The sequence below is a fragment of the Aplidium turbinatum genome, chromosome 1, assembly GCF_918807975.1.
Source record: "Aplidium turbinatum chromosome 1, kaAplTurb1.1, whole genome shotgun sequence".
Lineage (NCBI taxonomy): Eukaryota > Metazoa > Chordata > Ascidiacea > Aplousobranchia > Polyclinidae > Aplidium > Aplidium turbinatum.
The window spans coordinates 48060043-48073498 of NC_137472.1; the positions used below are offsets into that span (position 1 = coordinate 48060043).

The 13456-nt window shown below is 34.9% G+C and overlaps 1 protein-coding gene across 3 annotated transcripts in view; it reads left to right on the forward strand.

Moving 5' to 3' along the window:
• LOC145771592 (uncharacterized) overlaps positions 1-12645 on the forward strand; it is a 33454-nt gene extending 20809 nt beyond the window's left edge. The window contains exons 8-15 of one of the 3 annotated variants that reach the window (XM_082583301.1): positions 125-310; positions 1071-1211; positions 5683-5864; positions 6897-6931; positions 7154-7212; positions 7732-7789; positions 8517-8551; positions 11584-12645. In XM_082583301.1, coding sequence (XP_082439427.1) covers positions 125-310; positions 1071-1211; positions 5683-5864; positions 6897-6931; positions 7154-7212; positions 7732-7789; positions 8517-8527 — 672 coding nt within the window. In that variant the 3' untranslated portion in view covers positions 8528-8551; positions 11584-12645. Of the gene's footprint in view, positions 1-124; positions 311-1070; positions 1212-5682; positions 5865-6896; positions 6932-7153; positions 7213-7731; positions 7790-8516; positions 8552-9428; positions 10054-11583 lie in introns of those variants that run through there. The other 2 variants (XM_082583317.1, XM_082583309.1) reach the window with 2 other exon arrangements.
• Positions 12646-13456: the final 811 nt, after the last annotated feature.

Here is a 13456-nt window from a genome sequence, read left to right on the forward strand (position 1 = left end):
AATATTGCGTTATGGATCAAGTTATGTTCCCACTAACTTGATCGTTTATTGATACATTTTTAGTTTGAACGTTGAAATCACTTTGCAAGTAAACGCAGATTGCTGACATATGCACTATATGCAGGCTACACTTAAAGACAACAGCAGTTGCGCAAGTTGGAATATTACTACAACAGCAAGTCAAACAACCGGATATGGCTTACCTGATCCTGTAGTTGGAGCTCATGTTGACAACACTACAACTGAGTCACGGGATTGTGCTATTGCTTGGAAGTATAATGCGTCTTTTCTGCAGATTTTCTCATATGAGGTACTTCTTATACTTAAACCAAAATTTCATAGTTATGGCAATTTATTTCACGCTGGCCTGTGCTTACTTTAAGCAATCAAACATTTCACTGTTGGCATCAGTGTTTTAAACAAAACAAAGTTTTAAGTCTACTGTAAGTGATTGAGCTCTCTCTTTGATAAAATTTCTAAAAAACACAAACAATTAATTTGTCGTGGATAACAATCTAATAATGTGCTAACAATGAACCGTTAAAATTTGCGATGTTCCATATTATCTTGAACGTTTTTCCCTTGTGAAATAGTGCAGTAATGTCATGCATGTAAGCATTGAATATAGCTTAACACAGGTTTATTGGAAATTAAAAATAACTCGATTCTGTACCAAAATTGAAAAATACAGTAGACCTACTTTTAAACTGTGACATTTTACGCTCGAAAAGCAACTTCAGTTCCTGCAAGATATATACTTTTCATTTTCCAAATTGTTTTTCTGCTTTTGTAGAAAACTATGATAGCTACAAGTCATGGTTTGCATTGGAGCGTATTGGACTTGACTGTTAGCTCACTTGGAAATGTTTAACTGGTCACTGCTGTGTTTAACTTTTAAGCAATTTCGAATCACTTTGCATACAAAAAAATGAGGACGAAGCCTGTTATAAAAGCAGTAACACACTAAGAATTTGCATTGATCTGTATGAAATCGTACGGTCTCATCACGAATTCGAAATGTTCGATGCATGTTCTAATCTTTCGCATCATCTTTGCAATTGTTGTTTCAGATTACAGCAAGGAATGGAAATAAAACTCTAACGTTAGTTAGAGATATATCAAATGAAGACAGGATCGCCAACACTACACAGTTGATGATCATTGCAAATAATCTTACTTGTTTCGGATTCAATAAAACCGTCTTGTTTCACGTTAGTAACAAACGATAAATTGAAATCGGAAATGAGATAGCATAGCACTTTATCAGTAAAATCACTTTAATTTTGAAACGTAGTTTTGTAGCAGCTTAATAAATATAAACAAAACCTGCTGAAAAATATGTTATGCCACCCAGCACAAGATAAGCATTTGACCATGTGAGAAACTGTTATAATTGAGTTGCTATTTTCACAGCAGCTAAATAAAACACCACCAAGCTCCACAATCGCCTACGCTAAAAAGGGTAAACACTAAAAATCCCAGTGTTTGATTTAGTTTACAATGAGTTACTCTTATCAATGTAGAAAATATAAAGGCCGTAGAATATCATCTTTTATACAAAGATAGTTCTGATTCATATTTTACCATCTATACAAAGCTAACATAATTGGAGTTGCGTTGCTTAGATTCAAAATAAAAATGACGAATGACGTCATTCATGCTTCCTGTGAATTCGACACGTACGCGATTGTTTGCTAGAAAGTACTCCGCCAACGCATTCTTCAACGTAAAAAAATACCGTGAAGTAATTTCCGTCATGATAAAAGAAAAATGTACAAGATCGAAAGAACTGTTAAAACAGACGCTTAAGATTTTCAGATTATTTAATTTTGCAGTTCTGCAACTCACCAGAAGTTTTGATAAATTTCACATATTCTTTATATGTGGTGACCTACTTGGCTTCTATTTTAGAGAACAACAATTCGACCTCGTGGTCTTTGAAAAAAAAAAGATGCTCTTGCTGTCTACTGTACGTGAGCATAAACGAAAAAACACAATAATAATTCCTATTAACCGACGTTTTACTGATATTTGTTAATGTTTTAACTGTTTCAAATTTTGACTTGAAGTGCCTCTGACAGGAAAATAAATTCGCTAAATTTACCTAAGATACCAAAGAGATGACACTAACAAACTTCCCTGACTAGCAAATCGTAAAACATATCAACAGGCTACTAAGTTACACGCTTGTAAACTTTCGTTCACTTTCGGCGAATCCGGCACTCATTCAATTGCGAAAATAAAAATGGCAACACCGCTGTGACGTCACCATGGGTGGGAAGGATTTATTTCTTTCTCTGTAGTGGCTTGGTAAGTTATGGTACGACCACTGCAAAACGACAATGTGTGGGGCTCTGTTGGTCTAAAGAATGTGCAAAATGAGAATTACCGAAATGAAAAAGTCAACTTATTATTACTATCAGGTTCAGATCAAATAGGTTGAGTTTATTTTTATCAAACAACATCTCAATTCAATTAAAATTTCAGTTTTTCTAAACTCTTGTAGGTTACAATTTTAATAATTTTTTATTTGTCCTAATCTGGCTATAGCCATTTGCAGTGTAACAGCAGTATCTCACAAACAGTAGCCTACCCTTAATTTGTGGTTGAGGTAATGCCCGCAAATTGCTGTTTATGTGACAGTGTCGTGACAAAGACGTGTGCTATCTTTTCACGCTTTCAAACAAAACAAGGTGCTGAGAAGAAAATAATCAAACTTTTCTTCAAGTGTTCAAAAGTGGGATGGGCCATACAAAACTAGTCGTATATGTTCTCTTCACTTCACTGGAGATGATTTTGTTAACACCACCAACCCGATTTGGATCTTCCCAGCAATGAGTGGCGTGCTGGGAACTCTAAGTGGTGCGTTTGCCGCAAGTGCGAGTCTATGCCCCAGCCCAATGAATGTGTATGTTGCCATGAAGTGCCACAGACGAAAGAACTTTTAAAGAAAGACAAGAAAGAAGCATCTAGCTGTGTTACCAATTTGACCGATTTTGAGGCACACTTACATCCTGCACTTCTGGGGACTTTTTTTTTATAAGGAGCAGGAAGAACTGGAGAAAAAGCAATATATCGAAGGGAGAAAACGGAGACCTATCAAAAGAGTAAGGATGTTACATTAGGCTAAAAATACCCTAAACGCTAAAGAATGCACACTAAAAGAAGTGATTTTATTTCCTTGCAGGCAGTATCGGTAATTAGTCGCTTACAGGCATGTATTGGAATGGATACTAGGCTACAAGCAAGGTGATGCTCTAGGAAGCAACAATCGGATTGTGCTGCCGTCATGCATTGTTTGGCGAATCCGAAACAATTTTCCAATTCCAGATGGCCGTTACACGGGATTTTAATGGCCAACTGAAGGCACATTATGAGAGAGAGAGAGAGAAAACTTTTATTTATTTATGAATAGTGATGAATGATGATGAGTTAAATATGAATTATGATTCGTACGATTTCTTCATTTTTCACTTCAAGTATATTTTAAGTTTTGTAGGAACGTATCCAGTACAGTTTAATTAAACTGCAAAAAACAATAAATCTTTGAAAAAGCACCGCTTGTACCAACTCCGACCAAACTGTGATCCACCAATTACATCTAGAAAGCATTTGCTTTATCCGTCGCTATCGACGCCCACCCAGGATGACGTAGCACCACCAAAGTCGTCCCAGAGCAGTGAAATATGGAGTTTCGCCAGTGGTGGCGCTGCGAAGCAGTCGCTTTGTATAATTTTCGCCCTAACCAGTCGACCTTCGAGGTTAAGATTAAAAAGTTCGCGCTAGGAAAAAGTTACTATACTTGGGTCCAACCTGTCAGGGGCACTTTAAACGTAGCGATAAGAATTAAGGCAAAATATAATGTAATAGGCTACAACATTATGCGTAAAGCATTATAGTAATAGGCCTACCGTACATTAAGTCCTGCATTTAATTTTTAAACACAACTTTTACTATCCTTTCCACAGTATTTTAATTTTTTTTTTCATTTGTTGAAAAGAAACTACAGTGCATACACATTAGGGTGGCTCTTAATTTTGAAAATTGGAAATGTTTCGCTCTCACCCTCTGAGTTGGACCCAATCACTGAAAAAACCCACCATGCCAAATTTTAGGCCATTTCGATAATGTTTAGAGGTAGTCCACGCATAGGCCTACTCAAAGTTTAGGTCACTAGCAGGGCCATTCCATGTCAATTCACCCAGTCAAGAAATTCAACCTCTCCGATTTCCCTTAAATTTTACACACCTTTTTACTATCCTATATAATGAACATTTGCAAAATTTGAGGGAAATTTATTAAGAAACACAAGAATTATGAAGCATTTAGTTTTGGGGGGTCTGCCGAGGTGGCACGATTTTTTATTTTTGGCTATGTTTGAGGCCCTATTACTTCTAAACTAAATTAGGTAACAACCCAAATTTTTTACAGGTGATAGTACTTCTGCCAAATATTGAAAAAATGACATTGTTCACACTGTCACACTAAAAGGTCAAAGGTCATAGACATCCAAATTTGGCCATTTCCAGCTCTCAGCTACAATTTTCCAAAGTTTTGAAACCTTGCCAATACCCCATTTTTGATTGGTTTTGGCTGAAATTTGGTAGAAATGTTGTTTACAGGATTCTCTATGAACTGAGAAAATTTCAGTACCGGTACAAAATATTAAAAGGGTTGGGAGGTATTTAATGTGAAACATGGAGCGAAATGAAAAAAAGCAAAAAGTGAGGTCCTTTTAAAATCCAGGTTACCCATAACCCCAGTGAAAATTTGCACTGAAACGTTTTTTCAATATTTGGCAGAAGTACTATCACCTGTAAACAATTTGGGTTGTTAAACTAATTTAGTTTAGCAGTAAGTTAATAGGGCCTCAATCATGGCCAAAAATAAAAAAGTTGCAAGTGGTTACTGAGCATCGACGCATCTTTCCAGGTGCACGTAAAGAAACTCTCATCCAGCCCAAACAATGAACAGAGCAGCATCTGTTAACTTTGATACGCTCATACTGCCGCTTATACATTTTTATATTAACGTTCATATGCAATGAGCAAACGAATTAACTTTGATCAGATTATGCCCATTGTGGGGAACCTTTTGCAACAACTTTGTTGGACTGTTTATTTGTATCATTTATGTTCCATGTTTTTAAATTAATTTTAAACCGAGGTTTTAAGCATCATAAGTTAGTGTGAAATAAGTCGTTTTAAACTTATAATGTAAGATGACATTGAAATGATGAAGACATGATATTATTGATAAAACAATGCCCATAAGTTTTCTTATGTTGGAAATGGGCCTTTTTTCGCTGAAATTTTATAGCCGTTTGTTTATCTTTATCTGCAATTAAACCTGAACACGATTTTAAAAAAGTTACACCCCTCTGGACTACCTATAAAGATCAATCAAAATGCATCAAATTTTGGCTGCAGTATTTTTATACCAATTGTATCCAATTGACACCCTGAGAGCTGCAAAAAAATCAGTTTAAATTTTTACCCCCATATAAGAGCCACCCTAATACACATGTTAAAGCATTGCGAGTAGAATGTTGCTCATGGTAACTCGAAGCTGCAGATTTTCGTCTGACTCTTTTCAGGAGCTTACGTCAGAATAAAATAAGCCTAGAAGTGGTGAATTATTTGTGCTTAAAGCATTGCAACAGAACATTGTGCGTTAATTTAGATTCAAGCTGTCACTTGTGAAGGAAGAAGCAAAGCAATCCAAGTGGTTAGCAGTTGTCAAACTCCAATAGAAGTGCCTCCCACACCAGCACCAGCATTACCAATATGGATCGGTGTTGGCATTGCGGGCTTGCTAGTTGTCATATTGCTAGCTGTTGGATGTTACTTCAAAACACATAAACGGTAAAATATCTTGTTGCTGTGTACTGTAGATTAAGTTGTAGGCCTACAATGGTAGTACAAACAAATTATAGTAAGCAATTGTTTGAGTTTCGCTTTTAGCAGCATGATCGTTGCTTACTTCACAATACAGATTTTAACGACCTGTTTTAGCGTGATGCTGCGAGTTCGCTGTGGTAATAGCGGATTGCACTAGCTCTCGGAACACAGTTCCTTAGTCATCTGCTATGACAAATGGTGTTGTCAGTGATTCGTTCTTTATGCGGCTCTTTTGCTTGGCTTGAGGCTGCTGGCTGTTGAGCTTTTGTGTTGTTTATTCTTCATCAATATTTTGACTTTTCCTTTGAAACTTTTATTTATGTACAGTACCATGATATTTGAAACTATTTTCATTTTGTAAAAATGCATTTTGTAGCTGAGAAACTTACATCAAAATGAACAGAAATAAATTTTTAGATGAAACAAATCTTATTTTTGTCTGTTTCAAAATGTTTTTTTCAAATCAACTTTTTTTATCTCTTAGTAGCCTACTTTTTTATTTGGCTTATGTTACGTTTTCCTTTTACCTATCTGCTGATAAATTGTTGAATAAATTGAATTTAGTCAGGTTTTGTACAATCAAATTAACAATATATGCAATAGATTGAGTTCCGCTTTTAGCAGCATAATCCAATGTAGATATTATCAACCTGTTTTAGCCTACTGCTGCGAGTTCGCTGTGGTAATAGCAAATTGCATTTGCTTTCGGAACACAGTTCCCTAGTCATGTTCTATAACAAATGGTATTGGTCAGTGTGTCGATGTTTTATGCAGCTCGTTTGTTTAGCTTGAGGCTGCTGTCTGTTGAGTTTTTGTGTTGTTAGGCATTATTGCTGTGAAATTTTGTTGAATCAGTTGATTAATAGATTAGGTGACGTAGTTTTTCCCCTTCGGCACAGTTGTTGATCTTTGGACTTTCTAACTTGATCTTTAACAATATATTATTCACAGAAATACATTCTTTCATGTTTATATAAGACATAAATTTTTTTTCAGAGAACCTTCAAATAGCAGACCTTCTTCACATGCAAGTATGATATTTGCATGTTAAATTTTATTCAGTTAATTTAAAGTAGGCTGTGAATTTATTGTCTATAATAATGCAGAGCATAGAGAATTTTTTAAGCCTGTTTCCCCAAGCTACTTCCTTATTAGCTTTGTGAGGTAGTTCGAATTTATTTGTTCATAATTTTAAACATCAGATGTCTTTGGATGCATTATACAAGTTAAATTTGTAAATATTAACGTTTCAGAAACCTCTCCTCAATCAACTGAAAGAAATGAAGCTGCACCAATGCCACTACAGAACCATGTAAAGCCTTAGATTGATGGCTGAGTAGATTGCATCTTGCATCTTGCAATAGGCTACCACTAAACCTATGCACAAAGTTGAAACCGTCAATACCTTTCAAACAAATTGATGATTTGTTGCAATATCGCTAAACCTCTGCAGAGAGTTAAAACTTTTAATACTTTATATGCAAATGAATGGTTTGTTTGTAATGATTTGTTGTTCCTTTTTACACTTAAGCGCTGCTGATGCGAGTATGCAACAACTTATGTTTATGATACAGCCTTTAAACATAATACATTTCTTATAGCAAAAACATTAATCTTTAAAAAATCCAATATGTTTTCAACAAAAAATGCTATGTAGGTGATACTGAACAATGACTTAGAGAAATAATATTTTATATTAACATTTTAAGCATATTTCTTACTTTATGGTAGAAAAAAACAAAAAACGATGAAAACGTTTACTGAAACTTTTATAACCACTCTTGTAAGCCCAATATATTTCTTATTTGTTCACTTGCTGTATAAATTTCAGGTGGAGCTGCAAGAGCAATCCAATCCATACGTCAATGAAATGAAAAACGTTGTTTACGGTGATTTAACACTTTTAACCTAAACTTTCTGTCAATAATATTAGTAGTATATTGTTATTAATGAGACAGCTCATAAAGGTATAATCAAGCTTTTTTAATTGGACAACATTTAATCGTAATATTTACTCAACATTGGCTTAATCACAACGTTTTTACTAATCACAACGTGGTTCCAATTGAATTTTCTGCTTAATTTTTTTCTTGGAACCATCCCCCTTTGTTAGAGTAATTTAGCTTGGTTTGGTCTTGCTGGTCCGATGAAGCGGTTTAACGCCACAAGTACCAAGTGGTCATTATTTATCATTTTTCATTTTCAATTTCAAAAATGGTATTCGTCTGTTTCAAAAACTGCCTTCTAGTTTTAATTATTTTTATGGAAGTTTACTTTGATAAGTTTACGCATGCGCACTATAAAATAGTGTATACTACAAACAATATCGGTTATCGTGTAGTTATCGGTATAGTTGCTATGAAACTGCGCACAAACGTGATCACTTGGTCGTTTTAAGTTGTGATAAATTTCGTTAGTTCTGGTGTTTAACTGCAATTTTATTTCACAATTCATTCTAGTATAGTGACTTATAAATCTTTGCAACTTATAATTGTCATTAATAATCATATTATCTATTGACATAGAAAACACCGTTACTTGTAGTAGAAAATTTCATCGTGATAATTTAATTATTTTGAAGTTTATTAATTCTCTTTTATTTATTACAACTTTCAGAAAATCTTTGAATTCTACACCGGCTTCGTATACAAGTAAGCTGTTCGCAAACGCTGTATACAGTAGCTCTGAAAAGGCTTAAGTTGATAACCCATTCAGACTAAGCAACTTTGATAGCCTACATCGCATTATTCTGCAAAGTTTTTGTTGACTAATGCGCTACATCATTGGTTCTTGAACTTTTCAACTTTACAAAACCGGTAAAAATATATAAATCCATTTGCGAACCGGTAACCATAGTACCGAAGGCACGATTATTTTAAGAGAGGTGCGAGTAGAAACTAAAAAAATGACGCAAAACATTGCTCAAATATTCAGTGAGGCCTACGCAAATATTTTAGTGTTTGTTGGGACTACGATCAAGTGCCCTTCTGGATCCACTACTGTTTGAATAATCAGTTTGAACAATGTCACTGCTAGAAATAAGATTAAAATAAGCCTAGCCTCACAGGAGAACATTATAAATGGCATAAAATTTTTCGTTCGTGAGAAAAATACTGAAATAACGAAGCGAAAAGTGATTTCTCGACAAAACTGTACGAATGAAGCCAACTGTATTGCGGACCGCCAGAAAACTTGCCATGGACCGGCGCCGCTCTGCGAACCGTCGGTTCAGAACCACTGAGCTACATCACATAAAAAGATCATTATCGTTGAACGGAAAGATTCTTTTGTGAAACGATGTAGATAGTTAATCAACTCAACAGTTTACTATCGCTACACGTTTCTATCCTGTTATAACAAAGAAGAATAGTTGTACACTTGGTGTCTTGCAACCTGTAGCAAATTGCTGTTCTCTTTAAATCGCAGTGTTATCAAAACTGGATAAGGTTTCAATACTTCGTCTTTATTTCAGTGTGGCAAGCTAAGTTATTCCGATCCTTTTTTTTGTGTAAATTTTATTTTTTTCAGGAAAGAAAACAATATGTAATGGCGTACTCAAATTGCATTCTCCAACCTCATCATGGCCGTCTCGTCATCCTCAGTAATATTCTTTTGCAAAACATTTTAAAATCTTTATAAAACACCTCTTTTGATGTGGCTGAATACAAAAGAAAGTTTTGCCGTCGTCGTGTGAGCCTCTGGGGCCGATGGTCTATCATTTTACCACCCCAGATTTACAATGTTCCCGGACTATGCTGCAAGGCTCTTAAAAAACAGTCTTTGGTTTCATCATCCAAGACACACGAACTTTCCACTTCTTTAGGTGGCTTGAAGGTGGTAGAATCGTTGATGGTGTGGTCTGCGGTCTGTTTCTCAGTACTACATTTACAAGAGAAAGAAGAAGTGGCCATTTCCAATTGGTGCATGGTTGAGCGAAAAAATCCGACGCCCGTACACAACTTTACAAAGCATATTATAAAAAGATCCCCTACATGCTGAACAATTGGCTGAAAATTCTTAAGCTAGCCCACTGTATATAAAATGTTTGTATTACTGTAGCAACATTAATCAACGAAGTGTTTGGTATAATTATTTTTTCTCATATTTGTTTGTGGTTAATTTTTGCGTTGTAGATCATTTTTTATCGATACTTTTTCTCCAGTTTTAAATTTTTTGCAGAAATTATAATAATTGTGTAATAGGCCTACTCAGATTTCATTCTGCCACACAGTCACGTCCGTCTCGTCATCATTAGTAGCATTCTTTTGCAACGCATTGTAAAAACTTGATAACATATCTTCTTTGATGTGACTGAATCAAAAAGAGAGTTTGATCTCTATTTAAAATGTGGGAAAAGCTAACCGGAAAAGGCGATCTGGTACTATGACACTTCCTCAAATGGGCGATCAACCTAATACAGAAATTAATCACTAAGAAAAAAAATCAATAGCTTTTTTCCCTAAAAGTCTGACCTTAAAACATTTGACCAGGCTAACACTCACAATAGTATTTCAATAAATTCAATTTAATTTATGTTGTGGAACATGTTTTCGTTCATTAGAACTCTTCAGCACAACTGGACCGAAACAAAAATTATTCGAAACAAAATTAGCCTACAATACAATATAAATATAAATATAGCCTACAATTTATATTGTAGGCTAACTTTGTTTCGAATAATTTTTGTTTCGGTCCAGTTGTGCTGAAGAGTTCTAATGAACGAAAACATGTTCCACAACATAAATTAAATTGAATTTATTGAAATACTATTGTGAGTGTTAGCCTGGTCAAATGTTTTAAGGTTAGACTTTTAGGGAAAAAAGCTATTGATTTGATCTCTATTTAGCATTCTACGCAAATAGCACCATAGATAAGTACTATATTTGCTACTTTGTACGGTAGGGGAAAATGGGGTGGTTTGAGCCACTGGGAAGTTTGAACCATAGTTGTTTGTGCGAATAATGCAAAACTAGGGATGATGTAACCATGTCTGCAGACATAGAAAATCTGCTGGTTCCAAAGCATATTTAGTTGATCGCAATAGCTGTGAGATGTCTGTGATCAATGACGGTAAAATATATTTTGCAAGAATTTTTTTTTTAGAATTTTCGTTTGTACCTGCATGCAGTTTCAGGTGCCTTACTTAAACAATACTTAAAAGTATTAATAAGTAGTCATGGTCTGGAGATATCCAATAGTGCTTAGTAATGTTCTGTAGAAGAAAGGTTTGATAGTGAATTCAATGATTCTTTTAAAATGGTGGCTACGGGAGGTTTGAACTATTGAAATTGGGAAGTTTGAACCGGTGGTTCAAATCTCCCTAAAGATAAAAGGACCTTTAGAAAGGCATAGCTATACTTTCTTATGAACTAATTTTTCTTTCAAGCTTGCTTACCTAGTTGTTAAACTTTTTAAATATTTTGGCTACTTATTGTAACCACACCATAGCCTACTGTGCGCCAATAAATTAATGTCCATAACTGCTTTCCTTTAGGCTTTTGTTATTTTAGGTAAAATTTTATAAGCTTTTACGCATTTTTGTTTACTTCTAAAATCATAAGATCTTCCAAAACGCAGTGATAGAGAACAGCAAAATGCAAACGAATTTGCTGTTGGAGATTTTTTTGTCGTTAATTTTAACATCAGAGGTAGTACGCTACACATCATTATATTGGTATGATAGGGAAGGCAAGGAAGTGGGAAGAACGTGGAGGGAAGTGATGAAAATCCTGAAGATCGCTTCTTGCAAAAGGTCACATCCACAAAGATGAGCGGAAAATCTTCTACAGTGCAGAAATTTACAGTAGTTCCAAAATTCCTGTCGTTATAATGCCAATTGATGTCAAGTTTTATTTGCTTTTAGTCAATTCAAAATAAGAGTTGTCCAGAATAAAACCGAGGCGACCCGGCACGCAAGGGCGAACGCTATTGCATGCGTCTTATCAATATCCTACTGTGCATATTAGTTATGTATATTTTTAATATCTAATGTTTTGATATAAAAATTGAAATAACCTATAATAAATTAATTATTGTATTTTTTTAATTTTAGATTAGTCAATAACTTAACCGCTGACGCTTGGGAGAGTACGTCTACTATCACAGTCAAGAAAAATGCCAAGTTATTTTTTCTCAGCTTTTTCATTATTTGGAAGCTTTAGCCTGCTTTAATTATTTCAGTGATCTAACTACTATATTTCTTGAGTAAAGTTTCTTACTCTTCTAAGAATAGTGCAACAAAGTTTGACTGTTTAGTTTTTATGCTTAGTAAAATGTTTAGTAATTGCTCAAGTTATGGCGAAACGAAACGTTTACGTTACTTCTTTGTGTGGGCTACTTTTGCTTTCCGTTTTGCAATTTCCTGCTGATTGGGCATTCTAAAGGTGCGCAATTGCAACGTAAGATATTAGAGTTTAGCAACAAAGACACCATTGCTCATGATTGGTGTGATTTTGAATATGCGTAATTGATGCACACGCCAAGTGACTCGTATAGAATGATCCATTGTTTCCTGCTTTAATGTCCATAGTGGTGCAATTACAGTAGTTTTTACCGCAAGACAAAGCCTTGAATAACCTGTTAAAATTGACCAAACAATACTGTTCCTTTAAAAATTTTGTAATGTTAAGTATAAAATACCAAAACTGGAACAAAAACGGAGTCAGAAAAAAGCACTTTGCACAATCAATCGCCCTTTCCTTATTATCTTCAAGTTGTATATCATCAAGAAAACTCTTCCACGTTGTGTCAACGTTTCTTCGTTTTATACAAATCAAATTATTGCAAGACTGAGCGTTTATCACAGTTCGGTTGAGCTCCAACATATGGCAACAAAAGTTTATTGCTTCAACCTCACCATTAAGATGTTGCAGCCCAAACATCTCAGGTACTGCTTGTCTTTTTTGGTTCTGTGTTAACGCATACACACCATCACTCCACAGCGAAAAAAAAAATATCAATATTTGATCTACCCGTCGGATATTTTTTTAACTCCCTTTGTTCAACATTTTGCCACTAGAAGACGCTGTGTTAATTTGAAAATAAATTTAATGGATTAAAAAATCCCTCTTTTTCTCAAATATTGTGCCAAACATTGTGTCTAAATTAGCCACTTCCGTCATAAAATGTTTTTCAAGTATCTTTAAACTACAATTATTTTCATATAAAAGGTGGAATATAATGGAAATGGGAAAAATATGAAGGCCACGCTGCTTACAGAAATATCACTATGTTTTTGTTAACGATGCAATGATTATGCTGTGGAAGCAGTAAAGGGCTTGCTACAGATTTTATGCATTTTCGGCTCGAAGGAACCATTTCCAGCTCATGTCCACCGGCTCGATGGCTTAGTGATTAGTGTGTCCGCCTATGAATCCGTGGACGTGGGTTCTGGTGGTGAAAGAGCAAACAAGAAAGATCTTTAAAAATATTTTTAAAAGTTGAACCATAGAGAAATAAAACATAGTGACTTTATTGGGTTTAGCATACTTTATTTCACACAAAATATAACATAATTAAAATAAAATAAACTCAAACGTTTTCGACACGTACGTGTG